This window comes from Chanodichthys erythropterus, chromosome 6, assembly GCF_024489055.1.
Source record: "Chanodichthys erythropterus isolate Z2021 chromosome 6, ASM2448905v1, whole genome shotgun sequence".
Lineage (NCBI taxonomy): Eukaryota > Metazoa > Chordata > Actinopteri > Cypriniformes > Xenocyprididae > Chanodichthys > Chanodichthys erythropterus.
Window position 1 is genome coordinate 14,965,001 of NC_090226.1, and position 17,860 is coordinate 14,982,860.

A 17,860-nucleotide genomic window follows, 5' to 3' on the forward strand; every position below is an offset into this window, starting at 1 on the left:
AGGCATCTATATATATACATATATATATCTATGGGATTTCATCCATGTCATCAGCTCATAGAAGCATCCTCAACACATTCTGGAATTACAATGCTCTTATTTAGCACTACCATAAAGGACCAGGCTGTATTAAAAATGTTCAAATTATACCGGTCAAATTATACTGACACCTAGTGGTGTGGATGCAGCAGCATGCAAAATTTTTTAGTTACTGATGTCATTGTAGAAGCAGCTATTCACAGTAACATCATGTCTACACCTGACACAACAGTTGTCGCGCCATACCGCAAAGCTTGAGGCGGTCTACACTAGACGTGACAAAGCGACTGTTGCAAATCCATCAGTTCTTTGTGTCACAAGTAGCGTGAGCACTTAAAATACGTCAGAAATGGAACAGGGCATCAATTTTCTGTCAGAGATTTGTCATGCTATGGCTAGCTGCATCCAGTGTAGACATTTTGTCACGTCACGCCACTTGCGTCCGGTGTAGACACGATGTAAGCTAGATTCATTTATTCTGTGAGCAAATGTGTCCAATACCAGAAGGGTTACTGATAAAAAATAGAGTGGTGCAGGTATGACGTCACTTTGTAGGCCAATCGGCAGTTAGCATCACACTGGTTCCCTCAACAAAAAACAAACAGGATTTTTCTATATCACTGTAAAAGTAATACGCTATATCAACTCCGTAAAATTTTGGCAACAGATTACCAGCAATATTATGAATTAAATTCAACAAAGAGAATTGAGTTAGAATTAATCTAATTAATTCCTTAAATGTAAAATTGAAACAAAAATATCTGAATAACAGACAGATGTCAAAGATTAAGAACTCTTTATTTTTTTTACTGCCAACATTGAAGACACCTGATGATAACAAGTAGAATCACTGAAGGAAAGAGAAACACAAAAATTAACAGAGGTTAAGATGTTGATGTTGATTTTATTGAACATATTTGGTCACCGCTATGGTGATCAGTATTTAGGTGGGCAGTCTGACTCTGCTTTTTATATCAGTTTGTGGTTTTTGTAATGGTGTTTGCTAATTTTACACATTTTAAATGGCTGACCTTTAAGGAATTAATTAGATTAATTCTAACTCAATTCTTATATGTTGAATTTAATTAATAATATTGCTTGTAATCTGTTGCCACAATTTTATTGTGTAGATAGAGCATATTACTTTTTACAGTAAGCTTTTGGATTATTGCAAAAAAAAAAAAAAGCTCTGTGATCAACAAAATTTTATGATACTTCCATGTTTTGTCCATCAAGATAAACTGAACCGATGAACACCATTTATTATGAATTTTGAAGCCTAAATGCAGTCGTCTGAAGTAAAAAGCTAAATGTAGGCTATAAACGGACTACAGCACGGTCCCACAAGTTCAACGTCACCACCACTAGTTAGAATAGTTTATAAGAGCACAATTAGAAGCATAACACGCAGACTGAGCTTACCTGTTCGGCATGATGATGTCTTAATTGTATGTGCAACATTGACAGAGTATTTTGAGTCTCTTTCACACTAGTAAGAAAAAAACGAGGTGGTATCGCCGGTGTGACCGCCGACCAGACTGCCTCTGTAGTCCCATTTAGCCACTTGTTAGCAACCGCCATTTTCAAGACATGTAACAATTTAGAAAAATCACAAGTGGGGTAATACTGATGTAATTTATGTCGTAGAATAAAATGTGAAACCTTATTTCAGCCATTTAATCCCATTCAAAAAGACATTGACTTTGGGACGATGGAACTGGAAGTGTGCTAAAATGCTAACTCATTTCCACGTTTTGGCCTACAAAGTGTTGTCATACCTGCACCACTCTGTTAGCAGATTTCAGCTGGTCATGTGATCTCAAAATGGTGGCCCCATTGAAGTGACTTGCTTCATGTAAAATAAAATAGCTTTTATTATGTTACCAATCATTATTTCATGTGGTATATTTCATATAAAAAATACTTAACATTTTAAGAGAATAAAATATTACTTTTTTTTATATATATTTTATTGTGTTTGTAAAATTACATAAATATATAAAATTATATATAAAAATATATAACATTTTAAATAAATAAATATTATTGTTTTAATAAAAAAAAAAAAAAACCTGTTTAGAAGGTTATTTTGAAGGTGTTTATATGAGAAACGTCTAAAGGTGCATTAGCAAACAGCATCACTGTGAGATTAAGATAAACAGAAAGTTAAAAGTATATCATGTTATATAAATTATATTATAAAATGATAATTACTTTTAAATTCTGTTTTAGTTTCAAATTCAGAGGGTCATTGTCAAGGTGTTTGTATGAAAAACATCTACAGTTACATTAGTGAACAGAGCATCATTGAACTCATAAGTACTGTTCCTTACTCTCATCTCATTGTTGCATTATCTCTAATATTCACTGTATGTATGGCAGGTTCATTATTAAAGCCACTTACAGTAATCTCATCCATCTTTTAATTTTTTCCCGCTTCTTAATTTTTTCCCCTTCTCTCTCTCTCTTTCTTGAGACTGGTTTTTGATTAAATAAAAAGCCGAAGGGATGGATATGGCTGTTAATTGCATGGGGCTGATGTGAGAGCTGAATCAACACAGAGGAGAGGTCATTAAACCCAGCCGGTCCCCTCCACTCCGTTTGTCTGACTGCACTCCCCCCATCTGTTGTGCAAATTCTGCCTTTAATTTAACTTTGCAGTGTCTGGTTGCTCCAGTCCACCGGAAATAATCTCCCCCCTTCATCTTCAAACCACTGTTATCCCCCCTGCTCTTATTGTGCAGTCACGTAGCCCCATTGTCCAACTACCAAACTTCAATTAAAAGAGGACGAATATATCTGGGCATTCATCAACTGATTCATTATTCTGCAATCCGTCTCCCATCATGGTTATTTGGATAGGTTGATTAATCTTTCTGTCATGCATCTATAAAGATATATGATGATTACATATCAAAAAAGAAAAAAAGAAAAGAAAAAAAAAACATCACCAAGGCATCACCAGAGTTTCATAAAGATTGGTTTTCCACTCTAAAACAATCATTTCAATCTGGAGAATGTAATTCAGAGGGTGAGACTCACATAAAACTCCATCTTATTATCATCTTTGATTACATTTAAGTGTTTGTGCGGTGCTCGCTGACATTATCAGAGAAAAATGTGTTGGATTGACCACACGAAGACTGACGGACGATCTCATATTTCTGCTGACGGTGAAGCCTCAGCTGCAGAAGCAGCCTCATTGTTTGCTGGGTCTAAAGGGAAGCATTGTGCTCAACATGTGTTTCTAATGAAGGCATCAGTGCAGCGCAGGACTGCTGTGCCGCACCGCAGAACTTCAGAAACAAACTGAGAGTGACAGAACCGTGAAGGGAGGGAGAGAAAGAGCAAAAGAGGCATGTTGCAAAAGCTTATGATTTCCTTAGGCAAATTCCTTCACATTCATCGCTTTATGACATTGCAGAACTCGTCTCTTCGAACACAAGAGCATCTCTTGTTCTCTCTGTCGAGGTCGTTAGAGAGGAAGTTGAGCTTTTTGAATGAGAACTTTTCAGATCTGATTTCATTTCTGAAGTAGTGCTATGTTTCCTTATAAATGAAGTACTATGCAGGTGCCATGAAATTCATTTATTCAAGAATACCATGGAATAGGTCCAAAAAAAACGAAAAAAAGTTCATTTCGGTAGGAATTAGATTTGATTTTGTTCATTTTCAGAAGAATGTCCAGACGTCTACTTATTAGTTTCATCATAAGCCAATTTACCTGTTATTGGAAGTAAATTGAACACAAGAGCAGAAGTGAGTCCATAAGGAGCCATTTCAGTCCGTCATGTTATGTTCAAGCTTCATTGTGCAAGTTAAACAATTCCAGACTGAATCAAATCCATCACCGTCTGCCAGACTGAGAAAGTTTAACGGAGCCACAATAAAATACACATTTCCCTCTTATTTTAAATCATTTTCTTCTCGTATGTATTTCTTGTAAGCTCCATTCTGTTCAAAGTAATTCTGAGCACATTTATGTGATATGTCATGCTGAACCTTCATATATACTATAGTACGCAGCAGTGCTTTCCTGGCTGCTTCGGATTCATATGCATGCAGCGCAGTCATGAATATCTCTACATTGGCTGATCTGATTATTGTCTGATTATGGGTGTAATATGTGCATGTGTAACAAAAAAACTTTTATTATTGAAGAATTAAGAATATAGCATGTTTGTAGAATGTGCAATTGCATTTTTGTAATATGCATGTAATTTATTCCTGTGATGCAAAGCTGAATTTTCAGCATCATTACTACAGTCTTCAGTGTCACATGATCCTTTAGAAATTATTCTAATATGCTGATTTGGTGCTAAAGAAACAGAAATATCTTATATTAAAATATTATTAGAAATAATACCTTTGAAAACAATTGTGCTGCTTAATATTTTTGTAAAAATCACATTCATTTTTTTTTTTGTCAGGATTCTTTGAATAGAAAGTTCAAAAGTGCAGCAATTATTTGAAACAGAAATCTTTTGTAATGTTAGAAATGTCTTTACTGTCACTTTTAATTAATTTAATGTTTGGGACAGTAGTGTACATTAAATATATTATTTAAAATTCATGTTGTTTCTAAAAATGTTGTAAAAACCTTTTAAATGTAGTCAGATAACTGCACAATTTGCAATATAACACGTGGTATATATTTCTTGTTTCTTAAAGTAAAGGTGTGGGAATATTATTAGAATATTATAAGATTAGAAAAGGTTGTTAATAAACTGATACTGACGACCAAAAATTACTGTACATGTTTTTAAAAGCACCAAAAATGGCCTGTATATTTTTAATGAATAAATATTTAAAGCATTATAGTAAAATTAGACTAAATGGTAAAAATTATAAATTATTTAAAAATAAATTGTGGCTAAAAAAAAAAAAAAAAAATACATGACCCTTTTAAGAAAATAATCAATTATTGTTTCTAAAATATGATTTATTGTAAATCGCCTTATCTGTCATTCCACACAAGTTTTCATTAAGTGATCATTTTCTGATTTATTAATCCTCATCTTTCAGGGCAGCAACACATGCTGTTGTGATTGTGTATTGGTGTTTGTTGGCTGTTGTGTGCTGAATCTCATAAGTGCACTTGAGCTACAGTGTGTGTTTGAGATACAACGATGGCTTGAAGACAGGCCTGTGAGTCGAGTGTGTAAGTGGGAGGAGAAGATGCTTCAGTGTAGAGAGCAACTGGCTCTGGTCCCACATATCTGGTGACTCACCAGGCCTCTCCAGCACTGATCCCTCTGCTCTGTGTGTGTGTGTGTGTGGGGGTGGGTTGGTGGTATGTGTGACTGTGGTTCTGCATGTACAGTACATGTGCACGGATCCCACAAAATGATCATAAAACCACCAGCCGTGCTCAACCTTTGGCATTAGTGAAATCCAAACAGAGAGATGTGCTCCATTGAGAGGAGTCCTCATTAAGAAAAACCAAAAGAACCTGACCAATATATTATATTACGCTCTGAATATACCCACTCTCTCCGCAAAACATTTATACTCTCAGACATACATTTGCAGTTGGTTTGATTAGTGAGGCCGGATACATTAAGTATAACTAATCATTCCTCTATTTGATCCGGTTTGGTTTGGATGAGTAGAGTGAAAAATAAGGAGACCGTTGTTTCACAGGCATTACTGTTAAGTGCTCTAGTGTCCTCTAAACACTAACACAGGGAAATAGGATGATTGCATGATTAACCAAAATAAAAATGGCTTAGTCCAATTATCAGATTGCTCAGTCTGTGATTTAATTCAATAAATATATATGCGCTGCATGTTTCAGAGTAAAGAGCACTGTGTTCAACAGCTCATGATCCATTGTTTTCAATGTCTCAGAGAAACCACATATATATATATATACACACACATATATATATATATATATATATACACACACATATATATATATATATATACACACACACACACACATCTATAAACCATATATATACATATATATATATATATTCACAAAATTTAAACCTGGAGTTAAAAACAATGCCATTTTTTAAGCGCAGTTGCAGATTTTATGAATCCCCACTCTGAACACTTCATTGCAACTTTTTGAAAGTCACCTAGCAACGTGAACTTGACTACTTTGAAAAACAATCGAAATATGGCCGACGTTGCCCTCTGTTGACCCCTGCATTAATAAAACAGACACCATGTCTTCTGTTTGGCATCTTTGTGACTTCTGAAAGAAAAGAGAATCTGAATTTTTTCAGAGCTTGAGGCCAGTGGCGTTTTCACGCCAGGGTTATTAATCTATGATTTTCATCACAGCTGGCGACCCCTTCACCTCCATTATAATGCGCTCTTTGTAATTTCATAGTTAATATTCAATAGCCACTTGTCCTCTGTTGCTGAATTGAGAGAATATATGGATGGGATTTGTGTCCGAGTATGAATACACTCATGAGAAAACGAGAAACTGTACAAATGCATTGTGTATGAAGATACTGGATTCCTCAAAACAGATGCAGATGTTCAAGAATATGTTTAACCTTTCCCCTCGACTGAATGGATCCTCTGTTTCATGCAAACATTTAGAGACTAGAGCTGCTCTGACCACCAGGTTAAAACTGTGAACTCCCTATCTATAGATGTGTGTGGTTAAGACTCAACCAGGGATAGAATCTACCACCCACAACCATATTTATAGAACATACACTTGAAAAAGAGAGAAAAACAAAGAAAGAGAGTCAGAGTGAGCAAGACATGTAACAGAGAAGCTCTTATCACATACTGCACTGTTGCCTCGAACAGACATTCCTCCTCAACGACTTTGGCAGCCTTTTAAGAGCCTATTAAACCGCACTGTTTTCTGTTGCCCAAACCTCACAGAGCTTTCCTGGGCAACAGAAAAGAGGTTGGAAGCGATGTTTGTCCAAGCAGCAGTCTTTATCACACAACTTCACATAGCTAATTGCAACATAAGATGAAAATATGAGGACTATGCGTAACAAATGCTAACAAGATGCCAGTATGGATGATGCAATTCGGTTATGAGCAAATAAAGCAGACACCGTTTAGAGAACTGATGTATTTTTTTCAGCATGAAAGGACCTTAGTGGTTTTTGTAGCATTTTAATTAATATTAAAATAAATGTAAATAATTTTAAAGGTACCCTAGAATCAGAATTTGAATTTACCTCGGCATAGTTGAATAACAAGAGTTCAGTACATGGAAAAGACATACATTGAGTTTCAAACCCCATTGTTTCCTCCTCCTTATGTAAATCTCAATTGTTTAAAAGACTTCCGGAAAACACTCGGATCTCAACATAACACTGACTGTTACTTAACAGTCGGGATCATTAATATGTATGACCCCAATATTTGCATAATGCCAGCCCATTCGACGCATTAGACAAGGAAAGGCAGTATTAACGGCTGGATCTGTGCACAGACTAGGTAAGCAAGCGAGAACAATAGCGAAAAATGGCAGATGGAGCAATAATAACTGACATGATCCATGATAGCCTGATATTTTTAGTGATATTTGTAAATTGTCTTTCTAAATGTTTCGTTAGCATGTTGCTAATGTACTGTTAAATGTGGTTAAAGTTACCATCGTTTCTTACTGTATTCACGGAGACGAGAGCCGTCACTATTTTCATTTTTAAACACTTGCAGTCTGTATAATTCATAAACACAACTTTATTCTTTATAAATCTCTCCAACAGTGTAGCATTAGCCATTAGCCACGGAGCACAACAATATAACAGTATACAATACTCACATAATCCGACACATGCACGCCGCATGCATGACGAACACTTTGTAAAGATCCATTTGAGGGTTATTTTAGCTGTGTAAACTTTGTTTATGCACTGTTCAAGGCAAGCGCGAGCTCCGTGGGCGTGGAGCACGCTAATTAAAGGGCCAGTAGCCCTGAATCGGCTCATTTATAATGATGCCCCAAAATAGGCAGTTAAAAAAATGAATAAAAAAAAAATCTATTGGTTATTTTGAGCTTAAATTTCACAGACACATTCAGGGGACACCTTAGACTTATATTACATCTTTTTAAAAAAAGTTCTAGGGCACCTTTAAGCACTCGCGCATCGACATCACGGTTTTCACAAATTTGCGTTTTTGTAGTTTACACAGAGACAATAATTGTATAAAAAAGAAAACAAAAGATACAACATCAAAAATTACAGATTGATCTCTTTTATCCTGTTCTTTTATTCCATTGTTGTACACTCTTGTCCAGTTAAAAATCCTGCCTACCTCCAGTTTTATTGCAAGCAACAATAGAAACATGTTCTTAAAATGTAAACGATTCAAATCAATGCATTGCTTTTCACCATCTTTCTGTAAGATGATTATGTACTGTTTATGATATGGATTATGGTGTGTTGATTCTCAAGACTACATCACGTTCTGCTGTAGATTTCTTTCTTTTTGTTTTTTTTGGAAAGGAAAAAATAATACTGCTAATGCTAGGCATTTACTACATCAAAAAAAAAAAAAAAAAAATAGGTAGATATGTAAACTAACATTTAAATTCACACAAAACAGATTTAAATGGAAAGTTTTGGAATTACAAGACAGATATTTCACATTTGGAAAACAAAACGAAATGGATCAATTCACAACGGTTTACAGTATAATATTCCAGTATGCAAGAAGATTGATTGCTGAAGTGAAAATGCTAGAAAGAGTGAGGATAAAAACATCACAGGACCAAATGTAGAGGCTGTCAGGATTCTCTTCACGTTTATATACAATCTATGATACAACTGTAATATGGCACCATATATTAAATACACACATCTTTCTCCCACTCGCATACATCTATGAGTTTCACACTCACAGTTTATGGCTTTTGTAATCCTCATAGGACTACACCAGTGTACTACAGTAAATGTGCGTACTGAGAGGTGATATTTGGGATTACCATTAAAAATAGTGCTAGTCTTGATCATGTATGTGATCTTTGGATACATCTTCCTTAAGAATTCAATGCTGGAATAGTTTTAGGAGACTGCATTGATTGAGTTGCGATTCAAGCTCTTTTATGGTGTGCATTATTGTGGAATTCTTAAACCACTGGATTGTGCATTTATCAAAAGCTTGGCACTAAGACGATTTCAAATAACTAACAAACACTGACATTTATGGATGTTTTTGGACTTTTCCCAGTGGCCTCAATAAGTCTTTTGGATGTATTTGTATTCAGCATCACGCCAATGTAGACTCAACAAAACATTTTAAGCAGAAATCAGTCCAGAAAGAGTTCATATGTATAAAGACTACCTACGAATAACACCGCTAGTGTACGACAACTAACCCTGCTCCTAGCAAGACAGTTTAAAAGAAAGCTACTAGATTGTAACTCACACTCCAGATAATCGATGTTATTCTTTGCTTGTTTCGTCTCAGGTCTCAAAACAGTGAAAGAGGCAGCACCCCCTATGGGAGTCTCAGGAGGAAAAGCACAGGCCGCAGCATTCCATGCAGATCTCCAGACAGTCTGCAGACTCGCAGCACGCGTCGATGATGCCGCAGTCCATGTCACAGGGCAGGTCGCAGTCGCCACATTCCTCTGAAGCGCAGCAGCAGCAGAAGCACGAGTCGTCTGATGCGCAGGAGCCGCAAGTGGCGCAGTCCAGCACGATGTTGCACAGTGTGAGGAACTCACAGAACAGACAGGCCAGGATGCAGTGGACACAGCAATCTGGACGCAGCAAAGAATGTTAGTCACAACAAAAATCTCACTGGCTAGAGATGCTTATCTGTGTCAGTGAAAGAAATGTGTACAAATGTGTCATGGCTAATGACGGTCTCACCATCCTGAGCCTCTGTGGGGATCTGGGAGCTGTTGGATTTGGAGCTACCTTTGCTCCTCTGACTGTTGATGGATGGGTTCGACTGCAGCTTCTTTGGGTTTTTATGGGCTGAGGATGAAGATGAGGATGACGAGGAGGCGGCTCGTGAAAATGTTCCGTTTCTGACCCCGTTGCTGTGTGGCTTGCTGTCTCTCCTCAGCAGCGCTGCTGATTCGGTCGAGCTAGCTAGCGTGGGGTGTATGGGTGTAGACCGTGCCTGAGGTTGATCTGAGACAGAGAGAGAGAGAGAAAACAAACAATAAGGTGAGCAGGGTTATAGCTGGGTTTTATTTCAGCTTTTCTGCTGCTGTGTAATTATTCTCCTTCTGCTGCCTGAGGATGTGTAGAAGAAAAACAGCAGCTGCATATTTGTGGCCAGTAAACTTAGTTAGCATCTTGTTTCTTATAATGGAATTACACTTTTCGTGACGTGGACCAATCAACTTCCAAAAGAGGGCCTCGGGCAGATTCTTGTGCAATATACCCAAGTAAGAACTCGACTGTACAGAATCTTTTTTGTAATTAGCTCTTAATCCTAAATCTAACATATTACCCCTAAGACAGCCATTACCCCAGTCTTCAGTGTCACACGATCCTTCAGAAATTATACTAATATGCTGATTTTGTGCTCAAGAAACATTTATTAACATCAATGTTGAAAACGGTTAACATTTTTGTGGAAACTGTGATGCTTTTTTTTCAGGATTATAATGAATATAAAGTTAGAACAGCATTTATTTCTTGTGTGACATTATTGTCTATACTGTCACTTTTGATCATTTGAATACATCTTTGTCAAATAAAAGGACTAATTATATATATATATATATGAAGAGTTTCGTTGCAAAACGAGATAATTCCGTTTTTAACATTTTTGTCAAAACATGTTTATTATTATGTTATCATGTTATTATTTTGTTTTATGGTGCTGCTTAGCTGTATTTTTTAAGTTATGAAGGTTTAAATCAAAACAAACCAACTGCAGTTGAATTGATATTAATTGGAATGCACAACCAAAAAACAAGATTTTTGAAAAATTAAAAAAAACGGAATTATCTCGTTTTGCAACGAAACTCTTCATACATATATATATATATATATATAATTCAAAAATGCTTCAGGAAGAAGAGTTGATGATGTGTGCCGTAACACCAAGGTAATTGTGATTGCTAACTGACGTCCAGTGATTTACATGTTAAGTCAATGCAAAGACGCAAATAGACATCCTGCGGCGCGATTCGGGTGTTTGACGCGTGTAACGCGTGATTCGCGCGAAACACATAAAGGAGTGGGAGAGCCCCTCTCATGACGCGAATTCATGTCTGTTGGGAAGTGAATTTCACGAGTGAATTTCACGAGTAAACTCAAAATGTCCAAGCGTCCAACTACGCGTGAATAGCGCGTTTTATTCGCGCAAGTTGCGTCTGGTGTGAACAGTCGAATGGTGGCTCCTGGTTTAAAGGTCAATACGGAATGGATTAATCTGCGTTATTTTGTTTAACGCGTTGTTTTTTCTCAGATTAATTAATCAAAATGAACGCGTTATTTTGACAGCCCTAATATATATATATATTTTAGGGATGGGCATGATTAATCAACGATCGATAATTGATCGTTAAGAATTTCGTCGATCACGTTAATTTGTTATCGATTAATGCATTTTTTGCATTGCATAGTGTGAGTCTCGAAGCAATTAAATGAATTTCACTGTGTGACAGCAATTAAACATTTTACCACCAGGGTGCAATATTTGACACCATACTCGGTTATCTGTGATCTTCCGTTTTGATTCTGAGGGAGAATCCCCCACCCCTGAATTGCACACCTACAGACTGGAAAGTGAACGGAAATAGGTTCCCCGGGCTGGCCAAGTTAGCGTGCAGGTACCTGTGCATCCCGGCAACGTCAGTCCCCTCAGACGGTCACCAGGTTGCGGTCGCGTCTGACCCCAGATCATGTCAACATGCTTATATTTCTCAACAAAAATCAGTAGACTGGTGCAGAAGTTGTATGCGAGTTACTAAAGTTAGTTATTTTTCACGAGGCTTTAAGTAGCCTAATTTGTTAAGTTAGCCTAATTGTTAGGAAGGTTAATATCTGGCTCTTTCTTCTGGCTTGGATAGTTTTGAGTTACATTTTGACAAAACCTGTCAGATCTAAGTATTATTATGTTTTTTAAGTTATTGTTTAACATGATTCTTTTTTATTATTATTATTTTGGAACAAATGAGGTCTCTGTTTAGAAATGCCGGCTCGCAGCTGCAGGTTCCACTGCTTTAGAGCACCGCATATGCACGCGCATTTATGTTCGGTTTGCCTAACTGAATATAGTTTAACTGTCTGCCACAAGTTGATCTTGTAATAAAGGTCTCAACGAGGAAAAACACGCTGTGTTTTTGTATTCATTGCATTTTTGAATTATAAAAGTTAAATAATTAATTGTATTATAAAAATATTAATGATTAATCGATAGTCGATCATTAATTCTTCCGACGATCGACTAAGAAAATTTAATCGAATGCCCATCCCTAATATATATATATATATATATATATATATATATATATATATATATATATATATATATATATATAAATAACTTACTGACCCCAAACTTTTGAATGGTAGTGACGCATATATCTCAATGTTTCTGAAATTGTGCTTTTAAAGGTGCAGTAGATAATAATTTTGTCTGCTAGAGGTTGCTAGAAGCCTATTCAAAACAAAAGCGTAGCTTGATGACGCCAAGTTTGAGAGCGGAATCTTGGGACATGTGGTCTCCACCTCAACGGACGGTGCAAAAGAATAGGGATAGGACTCGGGAAGAAATCATGTTCATGGATGCGATTATTAACGTTACTGTAGTATGAAGCAGAGCAGGACCGAGTGTTGTGGGAGCTGAATGAGGCCGCTGGAGCGATTGCGCAACACACGCCTCACGAGCAGCAGAACTTTAATTATGTCACAGTCGCCGGCGCCGCTTCCGCTTTTCCGGTCATGAGTATGAGGTAATGCAGCTCTGTTTATCATATACATTTGAGAGTGTTGAAAATGATGTTATAACATTACTCTCTGCGTTCGCTCGGCGGCTTCTGTGAGACACTTGTTTGAGACACACTGCAGTAAGATAGATCGATTTTAAAATATCATATTAAACGCTTGATGGCTTGTGTTGATAAATGGCATGCAATTCATTTTAAAACGTATTGTATGATGGAGAAAATTCTGTATTACTGTTACTAAAAATAAAGCTGCATCTGATTACAAAATAGTGTTTTTCTCTGAGGCATGGTAAAGCATGGTACTCATCAAGAAAATGTATTTAAACAATAAGACTAAACATGTTGAGCTATATAACAACAATTCGTTTTCTGTCTATAAATATATCAAAACAGTGTCACAGTTCCCTTCGTTCCTGGACTCTACTTCCCATCATCCTCCTTGTGTCACCACCTGCACTCACTTCCTCATCATCTCCCCATCTTCACTCATCACCTGCACCTGGACATCATCATCTGCACACCCTTTATAATGGACTCACTCCCTGCACTCCTTGTCTGTTCTATTGTTAGCATATGTGTGTTTTGGTTGTTTTCTCTCCTTCGTTTGATTAAATATCCTGTTTTGTGGAAGTCCGTGTATGCCTCATCTCTACAGCAACCATAACCGTAACAAACAGATGTTCCCTTGTCTATTAAAATGTGTAATATATTAAAGCGTCTTTGGTGTTTGCATGGTTTCTACAAAATAAAACCGGAAACCGAGGCAGACCGAGGGTAACGCGGGTATGACGCAATTGACAGGCGACTCCTCACACGTCCCAGAGCCTTGGTTAAAATTGCAGTTTTCTCACGATTTACAAATAGTTGGAAACATTTGGGATATTGTAAGTACTTAAGTGAACAAAATATATAACACTGGCCTAGTGGTTTTTGGATATTTTACTGCAAAAATATTACATATTAGACCTTTAACAGTTTATAAATTAACAGTAACTTTGACAGCATTTCATATTTCAAATATAAATGTATATAAAATATAAATTAATATTTAAATATCTATTTTATATTTTACTAAAACAGTTTTATTATTATTATTATCATTATTACACAATATTATATATTGGTACTTGAGTATACAATGTAAGAAAAAAATTGAAGTTTGAACCGATTCGTAGAAGTGAATGATACCAACTCATTTAGAGACTATTTCAGAGACTATTAAAACATCTGTCATACTAATTAGATAACAAAACTAGTCTAATGAGTCTTTAGGAAACTCAATGAGCGTATAAAAAGCACATTAAAATCACAATGTTTATTAATTTTATATCACAAACAAAACCAGAGAATTAAATTTATTACCCGGCCTTAGTTTTGTCAACAGGTCACTCACTGAAGGAAACAAAGGGCAAAATCGACTGAGATTTACACCAAAGTGGGGTTTGTTTCTGGGAAAGAGCCTTCAGTAGGGACATGGGTCCTGACGGGAAGAGCACATGTGTTTACAATATTCGCTTGGTGCTTGCTGGTCTGCAGTAAGCATTGGGTCTAGACTGTTTATATGACTAGACACAATGATATGGCTCATGTTTGAGATTCACTTTCTTAGTGACTCTATCATGTTCATCTATAGTTTGTTTACTCATAATGTTTCCTTTCAGTTTTTGGTTGTGTATCATTTCAATCTGATGGCTTTCCCCCCAACCATCTTCAAAGCACCAAGAAGAAAAAGTCCAAAGCAAACAGACAAGCAAACAAACAAAGAAACATGAATTAATAAACCGAGATCAAGAGACCAGAATTGATTTGCATATCATTGCTTCAGAGTTGCAAGAAGAGTACACAAAGGAACAAATAAACAACATGAGATCACCGCTACGCTTCGTTTCCCACAGAGAGCAAATGACAAGACAACATACACAAATCAAGCAACGAAGCAGAAGTTGCGGGAAACATTTCTGTGTGCCTTGAAAATGAAAAATAAATAAAACCACAGATGTCTAGTGGTTCAAATAATAGAGATTTTAACAGTATAGCTTTAATATAACAAATGCAATAATCAGGTTCTACAGTAAATAGTCTAAAACTTCATATGACAAGAATTGCAACCAACTCTGTCTACTGTATTTTCCGGAATACAAGTTACATTTTTTATCATCTGAAATGAACTGCTATTTATATTCCAAAGCACGCATAATGTCAAGCACCTAAAACGTGCAAAGTGCACACATTTGGATTTGTGCTGAATGATAGGATGTATGTGAGCCAGAGTTTATTTGTGTAGTGCATTTCCCGCACACTGGTAGTTTAAAATACCATGTTTATAGTTTTTGTAAACATTTTGTTTCATTTACTGGTATATTACATTATTTCTAAATGTAATGTTTTAAAAATTTGTCTGCGACTGGGTCTGTTTTTTTTCTCTTAAAGTGATAATTTTTGGGTGAACTATCTTCTCTATATCTTCTCTCAGGCAAACACAATCGGAGTTATATTAAAATATATCCTGGGTCTTCCAAGCTTTATTATGGTAGAGAAGGTTGAAGCCCAAAAAAGTACATTCATCCATCATAAAAGTAATCCATACAGCTCCAGGGGGTTAATAAAGGCCTTCTGAAGCGAAGCAATGGGTTTTTGTAAGAAAAATACCCATATTTAAAACTTAATAAACTATAATAACTAGCTTCCGTTCCAGCAGACAGCCATGTGCATCGATTTATGGCAAAAGAGTAACCCCTGACCCTACGTATGACGCACTGAAGAACGCTGAAGCACAGAGGATAGAGGCAAAACAAAACACTGGTCATGAATGAGAAGTCTGAAAATGAGAATTTTTAAAGAGAAATGTTTTGCTATAAGAGAAGGAGAGATTGAGTTTGTTGCCCAGCCTTATTTGTTTGAACCGTCTAAGAACCGTTAGAGGCGTCTAAGCTTACGATACTCCTACATCCTGCGTCACGTCAGAGATTACCCTTGTGGGGTGAATCGATGTGTACAGCTGTCTGCCTGAAGCTAGTTATTATAGTTAATAAAGTTTTAAATATGGATGATTTTCTTAGAAAAACCAATCGCTCGCTTCAGAAGGCCTTTATTAACCCCCTGGAACCGTGTGGATCACGGATATGATGGATGAATGCACTTTTTTGGGCTTCAAAATCTCACGCCCCCTTCACTACCATTATAAAGCTTGGAAGAGCCAGGACATATTTTAATATAACTAATATGAAATATGAATTTAAACAAATTAGCATATCGTGACGTCACTGACTGGGTCTTTCAACCTGTGCCTTCGGGGGCAGCCGTGTTTCCACTGTCGGGCCTAAAGCGGGCATGCTAGTGCGTGCCAGGGCCAGTCGCGTTTCCACTGTCACTTCCGGGGCTTGATCGTGCCTCATCGGGGCTTCCTCGGGGCCAACGGCCCGGGTTTTTCGGCCCGCCGAATACATTGGTCCAAAGCGGGCCAGCTCGGGCTTGAGGAGGGAGTGGGTACGAGCAAAGGCGGAGTTTATCTGTGTGTGGAGACGGATTGATGATTACATGTAGGTTACCAGCTAACACCAGCATTAAAGACTTTTAAAATCATTTTAGCTCAAAACTCACTTTCAGACAGCAGCAAGAGTTTTAAATAACTTATGTTTGTGATCCGATGTGGATTCTGATCACCAAGAGTATCTTAGTAGTAAACATGGTAAATACGACGGCTTGAAGAAATCAGAGAAATATACGTAGGCTATCACAATCATGTAATTATTTTATCTGTCAGCACGTCTCGTCTCTCAACGGGTTGAGACGAAGCGAACGCACCGGCAATAGTGTGACATCCGTTAACCAATAGTGTAAACATAGATGACGGTTTTTATTTAAAAGAAAGAACGTAGCCTTCGTTTGTATGTAGGCCTAGGCTATTTATATATTTACAATACTTACTAAAATAGAATTAATATTATTTTATTGCTTTTGTATTAGTTGTTTGAAGAGTAAAAAAATAAATTGGTCGGTCTTAACGCAAATTTACAACCGGCAAGTCGGTCGGACTTAAAGCAAAAAAAAAAATAAAAAAATTTGAGTCGGTCCTAAATTGACAGGGTCGGTCGGGTTACGGCAAACAAGAATATTTTTAAGGATGGCCTCAGCCACTCTAAATTGAATGTCTCGTAAAAGTCAGAAACATTTTTCGAGCTGATTGAAAATAAATGTTTTGTTTCAGGCATAGGCACTGATTAAACAAATACTCAATTAAGCTCTTGAATCTGGGCACCGTATGGAGGACAACTGTTTAAAAAGAGAACCGCAATCCACGCAGCCTGCCATCGAAAACAAAAGAGCGCGTACAGCGATACGCCGCGGTGCAGCCAGATCAGGGTAAAGAAAACAAAAGGAGAGGCATATCAGCTAAGTTATGACTAACGTTATGATTACAACGTCACTCTTTTTTTTTGTGCTGGGTGTAAGGATGAGGCCAAATGTTTGGCGTTCTGAAGTTCAGACACCATCTCCCTGTGAGTTTACAGCCTACAAATGTTCTAGTGTTCCTCCACAAACTGCTTGTGGAGTTGACTTTGGCAAGCGATCCACAGCACTTCGTATATTTTACTCTTGAGCACCGCAAAAGACTAATTATTCTGGAAGAAAGAAAAACTATGTGAACTGCAGCCTTCAGAGCCAAAGGAAATAAACCCCCAAAACAGAGAAAGGCTAAATGGACCTTTTACGTGAAATGTTTTGTTATATTTTTTCTGTGAATGATGATAGTATTTAATCCCATCCTTTTGCTGCAATAAACATTTTCTTGACCTTAACGCATGTTTCAGGTCATATGAGAAACGACTGAATGGAATATTAAGAAGGAAAAAAAAAAGAGCAAGAGTTCATAGAAAGAGGTCTGGTGCCCATGCGGAGGCATGTGGACTCTGTGAAGTCCAGGAAAAACATACACAAACACACCTCGTTCTATTCACAGAGTCTGAC

General features: G+C 37.0%; 1 protein-coding gene across 2 annotated transcripts in view; it reads right to left on the reverse strand.

The window, feature by feature from the left end:
* Positions 1 to 7,125: 7,125 nt before the first annotated feature.
* mdfi (MyoD family inhibitor) overlaps positions 7,126 to 17,860 on the reverse strand; it is a 39,750-nt gene continuing 29,015 nt past the window's right edge. For both annotated transcript variants that reach the window (XM_067387321.1, XM_067387320.1), the window contains exons 4-5: positions 9,852 to 10,118; positions 7,126 to 9,739 (exon numbers count right to left, since the gene is read on the reverse strand). In XM_067387321.1, the coding sequence (XP_067243422.1) occupies positions 9,486 to 9,739; positions 9,852 to 10,118 (521 nt within the window). In that variant the 3' untranslated portion in view covers positions 7,126 to 9,485. The remainder of the gene's footprint in view (positions 9,740 to 9,851; positions 10,119 to 17,860) is intronic.